Raw genomic sequence first — 22,803 nt, forward strand, 5'->3', positions numbered from 1 at the left:
CGGTAGGCTTTTTCATTAGTGCCATTAAATGTGGGATTCTAGCTCTACGTGTGGTGTATTGTCAAAAGGAACAAAGGAATAAATACAGAGGTAACAACGTACAAGGGATAATTTACCCATTATCCCTGAGCTAATTAGCACAAGAGCCACCCTTCGTATGGCCACATGTAACACTTAATCCGAACACACGACCTACCGGATCCCAACTTATTACATGGTGGTTCTTCTTCTTCACGAAAATCGCAGCATGCTAATTTATGCAAATCTACCTGAACTAAAGTAATCACTGCCTACCCCCTACAAACGTAACAATATCTCTCAATCCTGACAAATCTCTCTCTCTCGTGTGTGCGTGCGTGCGTGCGCGCGCGCGCGTGTCGTTCCACAAACCCTCCCACCTACTTTCTCAACAATCGTCTAAGTTCAGTCACTAAAACTATTGGGTCTCACTCTCTACCATTAATCCTCTTGGGCAAGCAACATTTCAAAGTTAGCCTCCAAATCCTCCGTCGTGCAGTCTTTCCTTGGCACACCTGAGCTTGGCACACACCACACCTGAGTCTTTCCTTGGCACTTCCAAATCCCCCTCCTACAAGGCTTTCATCCACAGCTTGCTGGAGTACTGCTCTCCCCTCTGGGCTGGCTCACCTGCCTCACATCTTTCTCAGCTTGACACCATGGAAAGCAAGACTTTCAAGATAAATGGAATATCTCGTGATGAAGCTGAGTCTATGGGCCTATCACTTTGCCTGGTCGGTGGTCTCTGTCTTCTTCCACCTCCTTTCTGGTCTTACACCCTCTTTTCCATGCTCTGCCATCCATTCCCCCCAATTATCTGCAGGAAGCACATGGTCCACCAGCATCCCCCTCCTCGTGAAACTGCCTAAAACCAGAACCACAGCTCACCTCCACTCATTATTCCTCTCTTTTTTCCCCACCTGTGGAACCACCTCCCACACTCTCTTCGATCTCGTTATTCTCTCCCGGTCTTCAAGACAGCTGTTCACCACCATCTCAGGTCATCCACCTGTTAAACCGTCCCCACCCCTCCCAAAATTTTGCTTATATGTCGATCTTAACCACCCCTTGTGCTCTCCCCTAACCCTTATCGTTACCTGCATCCCTTGTTTGTCCATCTCCGTCTACTTACTGCCTCCACCCTACTATTGGCGTTTTCCCTTTCTCTTGCTGTTCACTTTATGTTGTGTATTGGTCTGTTCTGTGTCCCATCTCTTCCACGAGCCTAGACCATTATATAAAATAAGTAAATTGGTGGGTTTGCCTGGAGGTCCTTGCAGAGAAGAATTGCGAGCAGTTTTTGAGCTCTTCCGTGAAGGTTGCAGTTGCTGTTTCCCTGTCACTGGTATGGGGAACTTTGACTTTGATGACATGACACCTGCAATATGGTTAAGATAATTTTCTCAGGATACATGAGTCATGAATGAAAAGCAAGAAGATAATTTGTCCCAAGACACTGGCACAAGTGCTCGATTTTCATTGCTTGTTTTATTGCTTGATTGTTCGATAAGTCACTCCTTCCACTTATTATTTTGCTTAATATTCTGTCTGTTCTTACTTGTGCTTGAATGAATACCTGACCTTTTGTGCACCATGTTGTCTTTCTGTTGGTATATGTTGGACCTTTTTTTGGTTTCTTGTTCTCCACCTTATGTAATTTGTTTTTAATGCATTGCGAGTCTCTTGTTGGAGCATAAAGCGTATGTTGCAGCAAACCTAAGATCCCTTCATGAGAAAGGTATCCAAAGCTAAACTATGACTTATTTTTCAAAAACAATATTCTTTTGAGCAATGTGCCATTGCTCCTGCCTTCTTTTCCTGCAGTGGACACAGCTCAAGAGGAGGAAGGCGAACCTAGCACGGCTCTTTCAAAAGATGCAAAAGTTTCAGTTTGAGCTGATTTCCTCCGACCCAGACAAGCCCCTCTCTGATGGTGTGCGGCCCCTTGACTCCCAAGATTTGGAAAGGTTACTTTTCTTTAGATCACTTGAATTTGCTCCCACTCCCCTCCCCATAAACCCCTGCACACCCCCTCCATTGCTTATGTTGTATTCTATCCCCAAACGCAGATTGACCGAGGTGCAATCGATGGAGGAGTTGCAGGATTGTTACCAGCATTTCTTGCTGTATTATGGAAGGGACGTACCACGGATGCAAAACGCCGCTCGCAACCGCAGCCGCCAAACAGCCGCAAATTCCGGAGCCGCCGGTGGCACTGCCGGGGATATTGGTGAGCCACTGTTTGTTGCAGCACACTGGAGTTTAATGCTCCTTAAACATTTATTTTGGCACAAGTTGCATTGACCAATTGAGCATTTGCCATGCTGGGATATACACACGGAACCCGTTAATATGCGATCCATTAATATGCGATTTCGGATAGCACACGGTCGACCCTTGGTACCAATTTTTTTTGATAAATTAGTGTATGTTTTTTGTATATTGTTTTGTATAATTAAAATTGTATAAGTATTATTACATATGTGTTGTTTTATTACGAAAAAGTATCTTTTAAAAAATTGACCTAGTTTCACTCATCGTCACCCGACACAATCCAAGATGGCGGCCACCACGCTCGCACTGGAAGATAGGTAATACTCACTTAGCACACGGTCGATTTTCCTAGCTCCCATGGATCACATATTAACGGGTTCCGAGTGTAACACTGATGCAACAAACCTTGTTTTGGCTGAAGAGGTGTTCCCGATTGCAGACCTGTCCCGACCTTTCATGCAAGTCTTAGTGTTTTGCAACAGACATTGCTCTCCACAATATACTGGTCCAATGTCTTGCATTTTACCTGCATGGCAATGCCACATGCATGGCAATGAAGTGGACACTGGATAAATTGACATGTGTTTAAGTTGAACCTGGTATCCATACATCTGCGTTTTGGTCAGATGGCAATGCCAAACCGCATCCTTTTTTTTTTATTCCTCCACCGACTAAGTTGCCGGAGGCATTATATTTTCGGGTTGTCTGTCTGTCCGTTTGTCTGTGATAGGTTTTCGTTAATGCAATAACTTAGGGATGCATGGGTAAAACTTCTGTATAGCACAAAATACCGTATTTTTGTAATGATCCATAAGGAGATTTCCGTATTTTCGTCATCAGAAAAGCATGCCGTGATTTTTGGGAATTGAGATGCTATTCCGATAAGCTGATTCGTTTCTTAACCCTGTAGATTAGTGTAGAAGTTATCCGGATACAAAAGCTTACCAGCATGTTACTGTGATGAGATGTCCGCCAGACAAGATAACGTATGTCTATGCTGGTAAATGCGAAAATAGCATCAATTGTTGATTTTCCCATCGCCGTTCACTCCTATGAACTTCCCATCGCCGTTCACTCCTATGAAATTCACGGGAAATACCGAAGTGCCGTCTTTACATGACATGAAGTAAAGATGTGATTCTGCTGCACACAAATAGAAATCCTGATAATGTCTGTTGGTCGCGGTGAAGTTTGTGACCACTTTGATACAAGACCAAAAAGATCTTAACAGGGAACTTTGATGCAGGAGGCAGGTGGTTTGAATTGTTAATTCCACGCATCTCTTTTTTATTTTTGTGGATTTTTCATTAAAGCCGCGACGAAATGGTTTCTCACCGAAAGGTGCTAAGTCTGCAGTAACCGGTCACCACACCATATGTACAATGTGCGCTGAGTGGGTTCATCAAAAATGTAGTGGTCTGAGAGGGTCATTTACCAGTGTGGCAGCTACATTCAAATGTAAGGTGTGCACAGAGGGAGCTGTAGGTGGAGGAAATGTTGAGTTGGATCTTGGAGACGGCGTGAAGCTGGAAGGTGTGAAAACATTTTGCTACCTCGGAGACATGCTGAATGGAGAGGGTGGATCAGACTCGGAAACAGTTGCTCGAGTGAGATGTGCATGGAAGAAGTTTCGGGAACTGAATGGCGTGCTGATGAGGAGGAGAGTGTCGCTGAAGCTGAAGGGAAAGGTGTATGCTGCATGTGTGAGAAGTGTTATGATTTATGGGAGCGAGACATGGGTAATGAACGTAGAGCAGCAACGAAGGCTGGAAAGGGTGGAAATGCGAATGGTTCGATGGATGTGCGGAGTATCGTTGAGAGAGAGGAAGACAAATGATGAATTGCGAAAGATGATGGGAATATTGACTGTGATTGATGCTGTGAAGAGTAACAGGTTGAGATGGTTTGGTCATGTGTTGAGGAAGGATGAAAGTGACTGGTTGAGAAGAGTGATGGAAGTTAATGTAGAAGGAAGTAGAGGACGGAGAAGACCGAGAAAGACTTGGCTAAAGATGGTGGAAGAAGAAATGCGGGCAAGGGGGTTAACAAGGAGAGATGCAGAAAATAGGGCAAAATGGAGAAGATTGTCATGGGGACCGCAAGGCTAACCCCCGCTCTAGCAGGGAAAATGGCCTTAAAATGCATGTTGTTGTATAAGAAGGCACAGGGTGACGAAAATAGAGAATCACAGGGCAAAAGATCGATGGACATGAAAACGGGCAGGTAAATAAATAAAGTGCACTCGCAATCCGATAAACAGCCCAGTATCCACCAAGTAAATAAATGTGCAGCAAACATAATCGAGCAGTGAATGCTCTGGTTTACATTGGAGGAAGGGTGATTCCAGGACCTCCATTACAATCATGAAGCATGACATGATGATGATGGTGCATGCGTGTCATGTTTTTTTGTGTTCTACTGGAGCTTTCTGATGTGGAATGTGATACACCGAAATGATCGTCATAATCTCCTGAGTTGATAATTAACTATAGATTAATCCGGAAGGATTCCCATGTGCAGGTTCACGAATGGCTGAAGGGATCCAAGTCAAACTTGATGCAAATATGAACTGATTAGATTTTGGCATCAAGAGATCAGAGGTCATGTCGGGTAAAAATGTGATACTTGAGAACAGCTTAAGGGATTTAAATCAAACTTGGTACAAGTACGGTATGTATAATGATTTAATAATGAGGGCAGGAGTATATCGGTTGACGATGCGATGTTGAAGAGTGCCGTTTTAATTTGCACTGAATAAGGGTGAGCTGATCCACACTGCATGGTTTGGCACACTGCTCGGAATTGCTGGGAGCAGTTTAATCCTGTTAGGTGTGGAAGCGATAGTGATGTCATGTCCTTTCATCATCACTTCTAATGGTTACTCTGACACGTGGGGAGAGTTTGTGATCTTAGCACCTTAGGTGCCTTACCTGGATGAGAAGGTAATAATTGAGATGTTGACGCAATGATTCGTGCTTCTATTGTTGAATATGGGAATCAAAGTGATAACTGCGAGTTGGTGAATGCCATTCTGAATCCAAAAGCAACAAAGGCCTGTCCCTATGTCATACATTTTGTTGCGTATTAACTCACCAATAGTAACCCAAAATCGTAAATTTTTTATATATAATTTTTATTCATGACCATTGTCACAGCTCTGCTTGATTCGTACGCAGTGTAAGAAGGGCAGTTTTGATTTTCAGCCGGGAGATTATAAAAATGCTTTTGGCATTACCTCTCATCAGGCATCATTTGTTTCTTCACATATTTTCCATTTGGCCTTCAGGTGATAATGAGGAAGAAGAATCTGCAGGGCCTGAGCTGAAGCAGGCGTCCCGGAGAGACAAGTACTCCATTTGCCAGAACGCCGGCCTCGGTCAGATCATGTTGAATGTTATTGCTCCGTTTCCATATGCATTATGTGTATGACTTACAAGGCTCAATTCCTTGCCATGGAATTGGGCCACAAAGCTTAAACGATGCCTCTCCATATCCAAAGCACTGTGCCTCTCTTTGATAATGGTCATTACATTTTTAGATCCTCGGCCACACCCAACGCGAGATAGAGTTTTGCAATCGTGTCTGTCAACTCTTTTTTTTTTATAATGGTTTTACAATCATTTGAGCTTTTGTCGTCAAATTTTCAACAAGCGCTTACTGGGAAATATCCAGAAAAACATTTAATAATTGGGTCAAAATGTCAAAAGGGTCAACTCAAAGTACAAAAAGGTCTTATCAGCCTGTCCGCCACGCAGCGCGAGATAGAGTTTTTAATCACTTCCGTGTTTATTACTTGCAAAATCGAAGATTTTTCAAGTATATTGGTCGGTTGCGTTTGTTATTCTGTCTGTCTGTTTGTTTCTTTGTCACTCGCCTACAGGTCACAATTCTAAACCGATCGTCATGAAATTTTACCTAGTTGTAGAGGTCGTCACAATTGAGAAGCCAATTGATTTTGAGGTCAAAGGTCATCTGGAGGTCAAATTTCTAAAATCGCCATTTTTCATCCAATTTACTTGAAAGTTGAACAGCATTTGTACATTGAGTCACTGAATTGGGAAACCAACTATTGTTGAGGTCAAAAGGTCAAAGGTTAACTGAAGGTCAAACTCCCAAAATCATCAATTTTCATTTGAAAAATCATCGACTTTCATCCTATTGACCCGAGCTTTAATCAAGGTTGTCAATTTTAACCTTGATGAAATGGACAATTTGCTGGATCAATGGCATCCTGGGCAACGTTCAGGTTTCAGCCATAATTATGATCATGTGCCAGAAAAGCTAATATTGTTTTTTCACTGATGCTGTGGTTTTGCCCTTTTCTTTTGGTCAACTCAAAGCTTTTGTTTGTTTGTGGAGGTTGTCTCCTTAATTGTGCTTTGTATCATCTCTAAACTCTTCATGAACTGAAGAGGATTTTGTGGCTTTTCATGCACAGATGGCCTTGCAAAGAAGTTTGGATTAACTCCAGAGCAATTTGGAGAAAATTTGAGAGACAGCTACCAGCGACACGAAACTGAGCAATTTCCCGCTGAACCTCTCGAGTTGGCGCGTGATTACATCTGTGGGTGAGTGGCGAGAAGAGGATAATGGTTGAGTATGAGAGACTGTAAGAACTCAGATTACGCACAAGCGTTTGTAACTGATCCTGACTTTCACGGCTCCCACCTCTTCGTCCTTCAGACAGTTCCCCACCGGAGAAACGGTACTGGAGGGTGCACGGTTCATGGTGGCCCTCATGTTGGCACGTGAGCCGCTGGTGCGCCAGGTTGTCAGGCAGACTTACCAGGAGAGGGCAAAGGTCAACATCCTGCCGACCAAGAAGGGTCGCAAAGCAAGTCTTGCCCACCATTATGGACCTCTTCCTTTTTATTATTACTTCCTCCCATTCATTCATTCATTTTATTCTGTCCATTTATTTATTCATGGATTTATTGGTACACTTCTGGCCATTATTTGCTTTTGTAGTGAATGTGTATTCACAACATTTTTTCTTTTGGCTGTTTGTCAATGTCAAATGGTGAGTAATGTTCCTATTCATTTGTAAAATTGAGTCATTTTGTTGTTGACCTTCACTCACTCATAGCAAACCAAAGTTGGTAGAAAGATGAATATTACAGGAGTTATCCAATTCCAGCAAAAGTACCTGTCGCTTCTCTGACGGGTTTAATCAAGACAGAGACATTGACGTTTTCCAACCCCCTCCTCCCATCACCCGTTCACCCAAACACCCCCTCCCAACACCCCTCACCCAAACCCCTCCTTCCACCTCTCTCACCCAACTCCTCTCCCACCTCCCTCACCCTGGCCACACGCCCGTTGTTGCTTGAAATATTTTGCTCGCACTATATCCCCGGCTCCCTCTGGTTAATTTACCCATGCGAACAGTGCTTCAACCTCAGCGTTTCCCAGATAAAGAAGGGAAATTGTAATACCCTCTGCCACCACCACCAGGTGGTGCTACATTGTACACATTTACATTAATAATTTATGCTCCCCCTCCCCAACACCCCTACGTGAGGCCGTGGCCACATAGCCTAGGCTAGCCTCCCTTCCCCCCCCCCTCCCCCCAACACAAAGTTTTGTTTGTAACTTAAAATATGTGGCTGTGCATAAGGAACAAAGGCAGACAACCACAGAGAGACAATGGCGTTTGTATATATAGATTTGTTTTTGTATACATGATCAAGGCTTATGGAAGGGAAAAAAGTGAAGGGGGAAATGCCAACAGCAGAGTAGAAATGAGAGTGAGATCAAGGGGATGAGGAGAAGGACACATATGGTGAACAAGCTGAATGAAACACAGCAAGAAGCGGAGGGGAAGGCGGGATGAAAAAGTTAAAAGAAACAAATCAAACAACAAATGAAAAGAGGTGAGGGAGAAGTGGAGGGGGGTATGTGGGGTGGGGGGGGGGGGGGTATGTGGGGAGGAGGGGAGAAATCACACTAACCTAGAAACAGGGAGTTTTTCGGAATGGGCATTTGGTGTAGAAGAGATCATGTGTATGGATGAGGGATGATCTGAGGTAGTGGTGAACAGCTGTCTTGAAGCCTTGGAGGGAAGATTGTGACTGAACAGACTGAGGAAGTTGGCTCCACAGGCGAGAGGAAAGAGGAACAAATGAGTGGAGGTGAACAGTGAGTGGGATTTTGAGAGTTAAACAAGAAGAGTGTTCCTGGCAGACCGTGTGCGTCCCGCAGAAACCTGGCAGGACAGCCAAAATGGGCAGAGGGTGCAAGACCAAAAATTATATGGTAGAACGCAGAGGCCATCAACCTGTGTGCAATCCAAAAGTAACATGCCTTGACACTGAGATTTGTTATGGGAGATCCCAGTGATTTGACGGCCTGGCTTTCCACAGTATAAATACAGCTTTAAAATAGATTTTCTAAAGTACAGTACCTGTAATCTTGAAATATAAAACTAATTTGGTACATAGCAAAGGTTTTTCTAAAATGTTTATTTATTATTTATTTATTATTTATTATTTATTTGTTTATTTCTTGGATGCAAGATCGAGCCTCGTGTAAGAGCTAACAATCACACACACAAAAAAAAAAAACGGACACATAAAACATACAATAGAGGGAGCGGGAGACAAGATGGGGAGAGAGAGATGGAAGCACACAAGTAGAACAGCAGAGAACAGGGACATTGAGAGATCTGTTGGAGGGAGAGGGCTTGGGCGGAGGAGGCATGGGAAGGCGGGGGGAAGTGGTGGGAGAGGTATAAAACGCATGGACACTGCTAGGACTTCCAGGAAAGAAGTTGGTATTTCAAAAAAGTGGATTTGGGGTGAATTAGCGGGGGTAGAAAAGATCAAGGTTTTCGATGGGGGAAGATAAGAGATGGTGGTGAACAGCTGTTTTGAAGACCTGGAGGGAGGAGTGGGATTGAAGAGAGTGAGGGAGTTTGTTCCAGAGGTGGGAGTAAAGAGGAATGAAAGAGTGAAGGTGAGCAGAGAGTCTTGATTTTGGCAATTTCACCAGAAGTATGTTAACACAATATCCAAGGCTACTGGCGAAGCTTGTAGGCACATGTGTACCACATGCAGGACAAGAAGATCAGGAGATATCAGTTTACTTTTATATGAATAACAAGCATTTCAAGATAGAAAAATCAACAAGTATATGGGTCTTGAACCTGGAGCCCCAGCCTCATGAGGTTTGTGGTTAAGTGGAAATACCAAACGGACAAAACCAAAACATTTGGCCTGAGGCACACTTCGTGATGCCTTTTTATTTTCTTCTTCAATTTGACTTCTACTGACAAAGAATGAGCTTCCTGATTAAAGCAGTCGGAACCACTCTGACAGTTTTTTTGTGGAAGACTCTGACAGGCTCGTGGAAGAGCTAGAGCAAAGAACACGACACATATAACAGTGGGGAAATGCATCAACAGCAGGGTGAGTTAGTGTAGATTGGAATGAACAAGCTCAAACACAACACCAAAGCTTGAGAGAACAGGAAGAAGACGAGGGGTGAAATGGCAATGGACAGACATGGGTATGGAAGCATGGAAAGGATTGAGAAGTAAGAAATGACAATGACTTGGAAATTAAGGGGTGGGCTCGGGAAGGGTTAATGAGGGTAGAAAAGATTGAGTATGGATGGAGGGGTGACCTTAGGCTGTGGTGAACAGCCATATTCAAGCCCTAGGGGGAAGATGGGATTGAAGAGACTAAGGAAGTTGGTTCCGCATATGAGAAAATCGGAACAAATGAGTGGAAGTGAGCATTGAGTTGGGATTTTGGAACGTGTGTACAGACATTTTGGTCTGTGGCAGTCGTGGGTATGGACATTTTGGTCTGTGGCAGTCGTGGGTATGGACATTTTGGTCTGTGGCAGACGTGGGTATGGACATTTTGATCTTTGGCAGACGTGGGTACAAACGTTTTGGTCTGTGGCAGATGTGGGTGCCGACGTTTTGGTCTGTGGCAGACATGGGTACAGAAGCTTTGGTCTGTGGCAGACATGGGTACAGAAGCTTTGGTCTGTGGCCGACATGGGTACGGAAGCTATGGTCTGTGGCAGACATGGGTACAGAAGCTATGGTATGTGGCAGACATGGGTACGGAAGCTATGGTCTGTGGCAGACTTGGGTACAGAAGCTATGGTCTGTGGCAGACGTGGGTACAGAAGCTATGCTCTGTGGCAGACATGGGTATGGAAGCTATAGTCTGTGGCAGACATGGTTATGTAAGCTATGGTCTGTGGCAGACATGGGTATGGAAGCTATGGTCTGTGGCAGACATGGGTATGGAAGCTATGGTCTGTGGCAGACATGGGTATGGAAGCTATGGTCTGTGGCAGACATGGGTACAGAAGCTATGGTCTGCGGCAGACATGGGCACAGAAGATATGGTCTGTGGCAGACATCGGTACAGAAGCTATGGTCTGTGGCAGACATGGGTACGGAAGCTATGGTCTGTGGCAGACATGGGTACGGAAGCTATGGTCTGTGGCAGACTTGGGTACAGAAGCTATGGTCTGTGGCAGACATGGGTACGGAAGCTATGCTCTGTGGCAGACATGGGTACGGAAGCTATAGTCTGTGGCAGACATGGGTATGGAAGCTATGGTCTGTGGCAGATATGATTATGTAAGCTATGGTCTGTGGCAGACATGATTATGGAAGCTATGGTCTGTGGCAGACATGGTTATGTAAGCTATGGACTGTGGCAGACATGGGTATGGAAGCTATGGTCTGTGGCAGACATGGTTATGTAAGCTATGGTCTGTGGCAGACATGGTTATGTAAGCTATGGTCTGTGGCAGACATGATTATGGAAGCTATGCTCTGTGGCAGACATGATTATGGAAGCTATGCTCTGTGGCAGACATGATTATGGAAGCAATGGTCTGTGGCAGACATGGTTATGTAAGCTATGGTCTGTGGTAGACATGGTTAGGTAAGCTATGGTCTGTGGCAGACATGGTTATGTAAGCTATGGTCTGTGGCAGACATGGTTATGTAAGCTATGGTCTGTGGCAGACATGGTTATGGAAGCTATGGTCTGTGGCAGACATGATTATGTAAGCTATGGTCTGTGGCAGACATGGTTATGTAAGCTATGGTCTGTGGCAGACATGGTTATGTAAGCTATGGTCTGTGGCAGACATGATTATGGAAGCTATGCTCTGTGGCAGACATGATTATGGAAGCTATGCTCTGTGGCAGACATGATTATGGAAGCTATTGTCTGTGGCAGACGTGGTTATGTAAGCTATGGTCTGTGGCAGACATGGTTATGTAAGCTATGGTCTGTGGCAGACATGGTTATGCAAGCTATGGTCTGTGGCAGACATGGTTATGTAAGCTATGGTCTGTGGCAGACATGATTATGGAAGCTATGCTCTGTGGCAGACATGATTATGGAAGCTATGGTCTGTGGCAGACATGGTTATGTAAGCTATGGTCTGTGGCAGACATGGCTATGTAAGCTATGGTCTGTGGCAGACATGGGTATGGAAGCTATGCTCTGTGGCAGACATGGGTATGGAAGCTATGCTCTGTGGCAGACATGGGTATGGAAGCTATGCTCTGTGGCAGACATGGGTATGGAAGCTATGGTCTGTGGCATACATGGGTATGGAAGCTATGGCCTGTGGCAGACATGGTATGGCAGCTATGGTCTGTGGCAGACATGGGTATGGAAGCTATGGTCTGTGGCAGACATGGGTATGGAAGCTATGGTCTGTGGCAGACATGGGTATGGGAGCTATGGTCTGTGGCAGACATGGGTATGGAAGCTATGGTCTGTGGCAGACATGGGTATGGAAGCTGTGGTCTGCGGCATACATGGGTATGGAAGCTATGGTCTGTGGCATACATGGGTATGGAAGCTGTGGTCTGCGGCAGACGTGGGTTTGAAAAAAGTCCTCAGAAATCGACAGGCAAGAGAAAGAAATACTCCCGTGACTTGGGCCTTTTTAATGATGTTTCATTTGTGTATTTTTGAAGAATACGTTTCATGTTGGCCTGTTGGTGTTCTTTTCTGAACCCCCTAATTCGTGACATGGGTAACCTAAGTTGAAATCTCATCTTCGATGTCTTCATGTATTATCGACTAATGTCCTCATAATTCATGTTAATGTACACTGAATTTTTTTTTCAAAGCCTCCATTCAAAGAATGTGCTTATTGCATTTCCTTATTTAATAAGTTGTGTTTTATTTATTTGATATGGACAAAGTCAGAATTGAAATTCTTAAATCGTCCTCTTTTTTTTGATGCAAAGTAAACAAAAATTTTGCGCTCGTATAACCATTGCTTGACTTTATTTGCATTCACCGCTGAAGTATCGATGCTTGTTGCATCTTGGTTACACACCAGCTGGCCTATCCCACCAGCATCATCATCATATATTGGCTGTTTCTCTCATTGTGTCACGGCATGTCGTGCACATTTACAGGAGATTGATGAAGCGCACTACGCCTATCAGTTCAAGTACATGAGCAATAAGCCGGTGAAGGAGGTGAAAGGAGATGAGTTCCTGAGGATGACATTGGCAGAGCAGGAAGGGCTGGTCATCATGGATATTTCTGTGGATATGAAGGGCCCATGGTAAGGATGGAAAGTTGTTCTTCATCTTTCTCTTTCAGTTTTCTGTGCTGTCGGATTGGTATTATCATACGTCTGTGGCTTTTGCTTTTAAATTCCATTCCTACATATGATTTTCGTCTGTTTTTTTTTTTTTTCTTTGTGTTCATTGTAGCTTTGAAGGCGATCCTACCTATTATGATGAAATAAAACAGTTCTACTACCGAGATGAATTCAGCCATCAGGTTCAGGAGTGGAACAGGCAGAGGGGCCTCGCCGTAGCAACTGCTCTCAATGCCTGCCTGTACCCACAGCTTGGTCGTGAAATAAGGCATCGACTTCTTGCTGAGGCACAGACGCACGTCATAAGGGTGAGATGCGAATAATTGTGAGGCAATGGGGTTTGAGGTTGTATGTTTAGATTATTTTTGCTGTTTGTTCATTCATTCGTTTGTTCATTCTTTTCATATATTTTTTTTAATTGAGAGGAAATAATTATGCAGGAACAATACTTGTTTGAAAAGAGATTGCTCAATGAAGCTTGTATTGGCAAAGAAAGCTATGTTGTCATAGAGCATAGGTATGCATAGGTATGCATAGGCATAGGTATGTCATAAAAAAAAAATTTAAAAAAATGTGATCGTACCCAGAGCTCCAGAGGCTGTGGCTGTAAGTCATAGAAGCCTGCTCTGACGACTGGCATTTTCTTCTTCTTTGTGGCAGTGTTGTGCCCAGAAGTTGCGGAGCTTTCTGCAGGTGGCTCCTTACCAGCCAGACCAACAGCAGGAAGATGATGATGACCTTATGGGAGACAGTGGCACAAGAGGCCTGAGAGTATTGGGCCTTGCATACTCCCCTGAATGGTACGTTTTTGTTTTTTTTCTACCCGATACCAGAATACCCAATATGTCTAATGGTGAAGCCTCAGTGGACTGAAGGGATAGCACTGAGGTAGCATACTTGCCATTGAGTCGTTTAGTGAGGGTTTGATTTTCAACAGAAAATCCAAACAGGTGCTGCCTTCACAGGCAGGTCGTTGCACCAGAAGGCTCATTAATCCGGTTGTCGCATCTGCTACCATTTACTCGAGGGCAATATATTCCGTGATGCATTTTGAAAAGCCTAGACTGGTGTGCCAGCATCCTGTCCAAATCTGTGTCAGATCTGGGGGAGGGGTGTGGGTGGTGGAACCTTGAATCTGATACAGCTTTACTCCCTGAAATGATGCATCCAGCAGCCACTTGCTGCTTACTTATGGATGTTGTTCATCATAAGTTAGGTTGAGTATCGTCAGGTTCACTATGTTTTTTCGTTCAAAATTTTTGGAGATTAGCAAAACTATGCATTTTTGGAATATTCAGAGGATGAGGAATCCAAAAATTAATGTTGGCATTTGCGTAGACACCTTTGCGAAAATGACACTCAGGACAGTGATGACGATCTGTAAAAGCATATTCCTGAACAGTGTAGACCTAGTAGATCCTGTGTATATGACTTATAGTTCAATCTGATACTAACAAGGCTGCATTCTTGCTTTATAAACCCATACCTATAACTTCAAAGGACTTGCAATGTCATGCATTATGTAATACAGTTATATCACAAATATAAAGACAAAGGTTTTCAATTACCTTTGTTTGTTGCTTTTCTATAATCCTGAGCACTATTTTGAGGCCTTTATTGGATTCCTTGACCCAGAAAACATAGGATTAGCATATTTAATTAAGTTTCTAGGTTGACTTGAAGCTGAGATAGCGCAAAATATGTATTTTATGGCGGCCATTTTGAAAATCCAAAATCTGTGTCTGTGCAAATGCCAACATTGATTTTCGGATTCTCCATGCTCTGATGATTCCAAAAATGTACAGGTTTGCTAATCTCCCAAAATTTTGAATGAAATTATATTTGTTAACATAGTGAACCTGACTACATGTCCTCTCATTCATAATAAGTTGGTTGCAGCTATAAACAAAACTTTGTTTTCTTCAAGGTGAAGTTCGAACTTGGTTTTTCCACCAGATACCAGGTTTTCTCATGGTTAGAGCTTTTAAAGTAACTTCCAAAAGTAAATCCCTGCACTTTTATTAAAGCGTTTTTTGCATATGAGATTTGCTTGTTCATGTTCCCGAAGTGCATTTTGTTGCTACAATAATGGCCGTTTTATTGCTATTTTGAGAAGTTTATCATCTTGCATTAAACATGACCCAAAGTACAGCTTGCCCATTGAACAGCATGAGAGCAAAATCGTGAGAAACCATTTTGGGGGACCTCTAAGAATCCAACTGCAACCGTGCACCATTTGAATGTCTAAGCTAAAGGAGAAGGGACACTGTGAGGGTGAAAATTAGTGAGGAAGAGAGGGATGTTACCCTCAAGACTGAATATGCTCTCAAAAATAATTGATGACAATAATACGTACAATAGGCTGTGTGTGTATCAGGAACACGCCCGTGTTCTGCGCCCTGGTGAATGGAGAAGGGGAAGTCACGGACTTTCTGCGCCTTCCACACTTCATGAAAAGGAAAAATGCCCGGAGGGAGGATGACAGGGAAAAAAAGGTCGGTTAAACAGCACTGGCATTTCACATCTTCGGAGGTAAACTTTCACAGCTGTAGGTATTATGGATTGGAGATGGGCAGCAGGTGTTGATTGGTGGTGCAAGGATTTTGAGGGTGGGGTGGTGGTATAAAAGGGAACAGAGTGGGTTGATGGTTCATGAATTCATCTTCACCAATCATTAGCGTTGGGCTTACAAATGGAGCCATCATGCTATTCGCCATCAAATCGGTAGCATTTTTAGGTTTCCCTTGTTGAGTTACTTTTTTATTTACTTGCAGGTGGCAGACATGGAGTCCCTGAAACAGTTCATCCTCAATAAAAAGCCCCAAGTTGTCGTCGTCGGTGGAGAGAACAGGTTTGTTCTTTGGCATGTGTGCGTTATATAGCTCTTTAGTATTATTATTTTATTTTTTTTGTATACTGAATCGAGGCTCGTGAAAGAGCTAACATTTATTTCACAAACAAATCAACCAGACAAACAAAACATACAAAAAGAGGGAGCAGAAGACAAGATGGGGAGAGGAGGGGAAGCACACAAACACAACACCTGAGAGCAGGGAGAAGCACGGGAGGGAGAGGGCCTGGGGGGAGGAGGCGTGGGAAGGGGGGGGGGGGAGAGGTATAAAACACAAGGAGACCAAGGACTTCCAGGACAGAAGTTGGTATTTCAAAAAAGTGTAGGATTTGGGATGAAATTAGCGGGGGTAGAAAAGATCAAGGTTTTGGATGGGGGAAGATAAGAGATGGTGGTGAACAGCTGTTTTAAAGACCTGGAGGGTGGAGTGGGATTGAAGAGAGTGAGGGAGTTTGTTCCAGAGGTGGGAGAAAAGAGGCATGAAGGAGTGAAGGTGAGCAGAAAGTCTTGATTTTGGCAGTTTAACCATAAGAGGGTTGCAGGCAGATCTTGTGCGACCTGTAGGAATATTTGGGGGACAGAGCCCAGAGAGAGCTGGGGGGGCAAGGCCAGAGAGGAGTCGGGAGAAGACGGAAAGACCACCAACCTGCCTGCGGTGAGTGAGTGAAAGGCCCTTGGAGTTAGCTTCATCGCAGGAGATTCCAATGATTCTGAACGCTTTGGTTTCAACAGCGTGAAGACGAGCTAGGTGTGAGGCAGGAGCACCAGCCCAGAGGGGAGAGCAGTATTCCATTGAGCTGCGGATGAAAGCCTTGTATGTGGTGAGGGGCTCAGGTGTGCCAAGGAAGGACTTCGCACGACGGAGGATGCCCAGTCGGCGACTGGCATTGGAGGCCAGATTTGAAATGTGGTTTTCCCAGGAAAGATCATGGCAGATAGTGAGACCCAAAAGCTTGAGTAAAAGAACTTCTTGGAGAGGATTATTCAATTCAGAAAGTGGATGGGAGGGTTGTCCAGTCGGTCTTTTCGGAGAGACATCGTAAGAGTGTGAGATTTGTCAGGATTGAAAGACATGTTCCACTTGTTTGCCCAGTCTGTGATTTTGTCCAGGTCTGCAGAGAGTGAGGAGGCTGCAGACTGCCGATCTGAGGGATGAGGAATGGAGCGACAGAGAGTAGAGTCGTCAGCAAAGAGATAGAGAGGATTTTCAAGAGCGTCAGAGAGATCATTGATGAAGACCAGAAAAAGCACAGGGCCCAGGACACTTCCTTGGGGAACTCCAGCCTGAACGGGAAGAGGAGATGAGAGAAACCCATTCAGGGCCACACGTTGACTACGACTAGAGAGGAAGTTAGTCCGGAAGACTTCGATCTCTTCAGCAGTTCTTGAGTTGTCGTGGTAAGAAAAATCTATCATGGACGCATGGACGGACAGCCGGATAAACAACCCCCCAAAAAATAATGCCTCCAGTGACTTCGTCGGCGGAGGCATAAAAAAACCTCAATTGTTTCTGCAAGCACCTGAAACGAGGGCAAAATGAAACAGATGTGAATCACAGTAAGTGAGTTGTGTTCACGTGATAGCCGGATGTAAATGCGAGAAAGAGGGGGGAAATACACTAATCACTTTTATATTCGAACTTAAATTTTCATTGTGCTATTTTTATGAAAGATCTCCGTACATGACAAACAAGTAACGTTAAAAACACCCGATTTCTGCACAGTATGTAGATGTGTTAACACTTGTAAATTTCCATGTACTCCAGGATTTTACTTTCAGTTTGTACTTCTCTCAGTACAAATATGAAATTGCTCTATTTGTGATGCGTAAATCAAATGTCAAGAATGGTTGCCATATTTTCTGAAAGGTGTGAACCTTTGACACAGTGAACAAAGATCTAAAACCTGGCTGTTCGTCATAGCTGCTCAAGTGTCACTTGACTCGATGGACACAAACATTGGTAGAGTTTCAGAAAAGTTAGAAATCTACGTTAGTATCGTGTCGTCTACGACATGCAAGGCTGGAGTTTTTTTTATCACTTCCATGTTGTTTATTGTATCGTGTCGTCTACGACATGCAAGGCTGGAGTTTTTTTTATCACTTCCATGTTGTTTATAGATAGTTTTTCATACACAAATACACATTGGTGGAATATATGAATGAATGATCGTTTTAAGGCCATTTTCCCTGCTAGAGCGGGGGTTAGCGGTGGCTACATCTATAAGCCACTGCTTAAGTTACTTTGACTTGAATCAGAGATTCAGGATTTTAAAATAGAGACTGAAGGAAATATGAAATAAACAGCCGTCCTGCATGCCAGTCTAGCATAATAAGCACACATGCTGTTTAAAAACAAAAAAAACACGTTATTTTTAATTTTTACCTGCGCCACCAAAGGTGGGTGGAGGTTATGTTTTCACCCCTGTCTGTTTGTCTGTTTGTTTGTGAACAAGATATCTCAAAAAGTTGTGGACGGATTCTGACGAAATTTGGCAGAGATGTAGCAGATGTGACAAGGACCAAATGATTAGATTTTGGTGAAGATCCGGATCCGGATCCCGCTAGTGGAATTTTTTAAAAGTGATTCTTCACCATTGGGAGATGGGGCCAAAAACGATACATAGCAGGATATCTCTAAAAGTTGTGGACGGATTTGGATGAAACCTGGTGGTGAGGTTGGGTGTGTGACGAGGACAAATAGATTCGATTTTGGTGAATATCGGAATATGGATTCGGATATGAGAATTATTAAAATTTTTAAGTGATTCTTCACCATTGAGTGATGGGGTGAAAACCAACATACTACTGTGTTCAAAAAGTATCCGACCTTTATTTTTCGTGCGTAAAAAAAAAGAAGCTAGGGAGGCGTTGATTGGTGCACGTATGTAGGCGATCCTAATGCGCACGCGTGACTTTTTTCCCACCTGCAGAAGCTGTCATTCGACGGCAGACCGCCGATGAGTGAGGACATGTAAGCGAGCAAACAACAACAACAACATGCATTTTAAGGCCATGTTCCCTGCTAGAGCGGGGGTTAGCCTTGCTACGATTAGCCTTCCATGACAATCTTCTCCATTTTGCCCTATTTTCTGCATCTCTCCTTGTTAACCCCCTTGCCCACATTTCTTCTTCCACCATCTTTAGCCAAGTCTTTCTCGGTCTTCCCCGTCCTCTACTTCCTTCTACATTAACTTCCATCACTCTTCTCAACCAGTCACTTTCATCCTTCCTCAATACATGACCAAACCATCTCAACCTGTTCCTCTTCACAGCATCAATCACAGGCAATATTCCCATCATCTTTCGCAATTCATCATTTGTCTTCCTCTCTCTCAACGATACTCCGCACATCCATCGAACCATTCGCATTTCCACCCTTTCCAGCCTTCGTTGCTGCTCTACGTTCATTACCCATGTCTCGCTCCCATAAATCATAACACTTCTCACACATGCAGCATACACCTTTCCCTTCAGCTTCAGCGACACTCTCCTCCTCATCAGCACACCACTCAGTTCCCGAAACTTCTTCCATGCACATCTCACTCGAGCAACCGTTGCCGAGTCTGATCCACCTTCTCCATTCAGCATGTCTCCGAGGTAGCAAAATGTTTTCACACCTTCCAGCTTCACGCCGTCTCCAAGATCCAACTCAACATTTCCTCCATCTGCAGCTCCCTCTGTGCACACCTTACATTTGAATGTAGCTGCCACACTGGTTAATGACCCTCTCAGACCACTACATTTTTGATGAACCCACTCAGCGCACATTGTACATTGAATGGAGTTCACTCCGACACCCTTCCTGCACACAGCACACGGCCACTTCCCAGTTCTTTCCACCTCACCACATGCTTTACCACTTGCCATCACCTTTGTCTTTCCGATATTCACCTTCAGACCTTTTGTCTCCATACATTCCTTCCACTTGTTCATCTTTTCCTTCAGTCCATCCATACTTTCCATACTTGTAAGCGAGCGCCGTCGGATTTTCGTTTTTGACAAAATGACGGAAAAACTTGAACAACGCTACTGCATCAAAGTTTGTGTTTTTTGGCCTCGGGGATGTTGGATGCTTCCATTGTGATGACTGCAACTTGGTTTCTGGGTCGTACCCATAAACCCAGGACTCATCGCCAGTGATCACTGTGTTGAGGAAGCTGGGATCGCTGTTCACAGTCTCCAGCATGTCCTGTGCGATCTCCAAACGGAGTTGCTTCTGCTCAATCGTTAGCAGCTTTGGTACGAACTTCGCTGAGATTCTCCTGAAGCCCAAATCCTCCTTCATAATGGAATGAACGGTGTTGAATCTTGCGGATCGTTTCCACTTGGGAATCGCCAAGCTTTACACAAAATTTGATGCAGTAGCGTTGTTCAAGTTTTTCCGTCATTTTGTCAAAAACGAAAATCCGACGGCGCTCGCTTACATGTCCTCACTCATCGGCGGTCTGCCGTCGAATGACAGCTTCTGCAGGTGGGAAAAAAGTCACGCGTGCGCATTAGGATCGCCTACATACGTGCACCAATCAACGCCTCCCTAGCTTCTTTTTTTTTTACGCACGAAAAATAAAGGTCGGATACTTTTTGAACACACTACGTATAGCAGGATATCTCAAAAAGTTATGGACGGATTTGAACGAAACTTGGTGGACAGGTTGTGAGTGTGACAAGTACAAATCTATTCATTTATATATATGTCTTTACTCTTTCTCATAACGGATTAACTCCTCAGTTAAAGCTGCAAAATTAATGGAACGTAATTACTACCTTTACTGGTTGTTGTTGTTGTTGTTGTTTACCATTACATAATTACTCTTGGAGAAATCTTTAACTTGCGTTGGACCAATGTTTTTCTCGTGACTTGGTAGATTTTAACATTTACACATGTACACGATCAACGAGCGGACCATGTACATGTTGAGCAAAATACACGGATATGCATAGGCCGGATACAAAGTTGAGGAGATTGATGGGGGGGAGACCAAGCCGACTGGAGAACTTGTAGGCTACTATAGAAGATTATTCACCTGGGCCAATTTATATCAGGTTCGATAGGAGTTCAGGTGTGCAAAGCTCTCCCTTATTGGCCATTACACTAACACCTTACTCCAGGATATTGTTGAATCCAAAGATATAAATAACAATGGCTTCTCTGACGATGTCCGTAAACGGTCATTATCGCTTGAACCAAACACACGATTTTGATGAAACTTGATCACAAGCTTCATATCTGATGCCTAACAAAGGTGTATTGACCACATCAAAGTCTGCGCTCATTAAGTGAGATTACGGAGGGTGGGAGGGTGTTTGAATGAATGAATGAATGATCGTTTTAAGGCCATTTTCCCCGCTAGAGCGGGGGTTAGCCTTGCGGGCCCCATGACAATCATGGTTCCCTGTTTGAGGCAATGATTTTATGGCCGGATGCCCTTCCTGACGCCAACCCTTGGCAAGCTCTTACGATGCGCAGGGATACGGTGTACCTATTCTAAACCGGGGTACACACCGGGATCATTCATCCCAGCAAGCTGGTACTCAATTTGCCGACCTCGGAAGGATGACAGGCTGAGTCAACCCCCCGGCGTTAATTCAGCGATCGACCGGGATTCGAACCCAGGATCCTAGGATCCCAAGCCGGCACCCTAACCGCTAAGCCAACACCAGGCTACCAGGCACCCAGGAGGGTGTTTGACCTCCCAAAATAGGTATTTGCTCTCTCTCTCTCTCCGAAATTACACACACAATTTCTATGAAACTTGATGACAACCTTCATCGCCCATGATGTACCAAAGTTTGTTCACGGCATTAAAAATATCAGGGTCTGAGGGGCTCTGTGGGGGGTTTGAGTGACTGTTGCTCCTGATCCAGGTGAGTTACAGGACCAGCGGTCCTATTTTTATGTAATGCAGTGATGCTGGTTGATTTCCAAGCAGATGGAAGATGACCCAGGGCAATTGGTAGAATGAAAAGAACGGAGAGAGGATGTGCATGGTCAGCGGAGCAGGCTTTTGGGACATGTGAGCTAATGCCGTCCGGTTCAGTTGCAGAATCGGAGTCGAGGGTTGTGAGAAATCTGGTTAGTAAAACCAAATTTATTAAGATAACTCGTATTTCAGTCTAATTTGTACAAAATCATTGTAAAAATAAAAAACTTACCATTTACTTTTTTTCTTTCCCCCATTTTCATTTTTTTTGCTATTATTACCTCCGCCACCAAAGGTGGATGGAGGTTATGTTTTCACCCCTGTCTGTTTGTCCGTTTGTTTATTTGTGGACGGATTCGGACGAAATTTGGCAGAGAGGTAGCGTATGTGACAAGGACAAAATGATTAGATTTTGGTGAAGATCCGGAATCGGATCGGGTTACTAGAAATTATTAAGTGATTCTTCGCCATTGGGTGTTAGGGCCAAAAACGATACATAGCAGCGTATCTCAAAAAGTTGTGGACGGATTTGGACGACACTTGGTGGACCGGTTGGGTGTCTGACAAGGACAAATAGATTCGATTTTGGTGAAGTTCTGAATATGGATTCGCATATGAGATTTAATTTCTAAGTGATTCTTCACCATTCAGTGATATGGCCAAAAATTATACATAGCAGGATATCTCAAAAAGTTATGGATGGATTTGAACGAAACCTGGTGGACAGGTTGTGTGTGTGACAAGGAAGAATCGATTCAATTTTGGTGAAGATCTGGATCCGGATCCAGCTAGTATAATTTTTTAACTGATTCTTCACCATTGGGAGATAGGACCAATAGCAGGATATCTCAAACATATATGTAGCTGATATATTGTTGCGGTTTTCCGAAGCCCGTTCCCTTACAAAGGGGAGATTAAGCCCCTTTTTCTCCTTGGGTCTTCGAAACCGCGAGACTGAGTCGCCACTTCCAGGCAGACGTGGAAAAGGGTCTCGGTACAATTTCGCACGTACCTTGAGTACCCACACCGCAGCGGAAGCGGGGATCGGGTCGAATCTCGCACGAACCACGCATAATTGAGTACACCCGAGCGGATGGCGTACCACGTGACCCGTGCTGTTACCTTGCTATTGCA

The 22,803-nt window shown here is 44.1% G+C and overlaps 1 protein-coding gene across 2 annotated transcripts in view; it reads left to right on the forward strand.

Annotated features, from left to right (window-relative positions):
* SUPT6H (SPT6 homolog, histone chaperone and transcription elongation factor) overlaps window positions 1-22,803 on the forward strand; it is a 163,235-nt gene that overhangs the window by 35,562 nt on the left and 104,870 nt on the right. For both annotated transcript variants that reach the window (XM_068113463.2, XM_068113464.2), the window contains exons 11-20: window positions 1,843-1,985; window positions 2,088-2,248; window positions 5,579-5,668; window positions 6,731-6,860; window positions 6,976-7,126; window positions 12,707-12,858; window positions 13,010-13,205; window positions 13,558-13,697; window positions 15,275-15,392; window positions 15,672-15,748. In XM_068113463.2, the coding sequence (XP_067969564.1) occupies window positions 1,843-1,985; window positions 2,088-2,248; window positions 5,579-5,668; window positions 6,731-6,860; window positions 6,976-7,126; window positions 12,707-12,858; window positions 13,010-13,205; window positions 13,558-13,697; window positions 15,275-15,392; window positions 15,672-15,748 (1,358 nt within the window). The remainder of the gene's footprint in view (window positions 1-1,842; window positions 1,986-2,087; window positions 2,249-5,578; window positions 5,669-6,730; window positions 6,861-6,975; window positions 7,127-12,706; window positions 12,859-13,009; window positions 13,206-13,557; window positions 13,698-15,274; window positions 15,393-15,671; window positions 15,749-22,803) is intronic.

This window comes from Myxine glutinosa, chromosome 4 (assembly GCF_964187855.1).
Source record: "Myxine glutinosa chromosome 4, kmMyxGlut1.1, whole genome shotgun sequence".
In the NCBI taxonomy this organism is placed as follows: Eukaryota; Metazoa; Chordata; class Myxini; order Myxiniformes; family Myxinidae; genus Myxine; species Myxine glutinosa.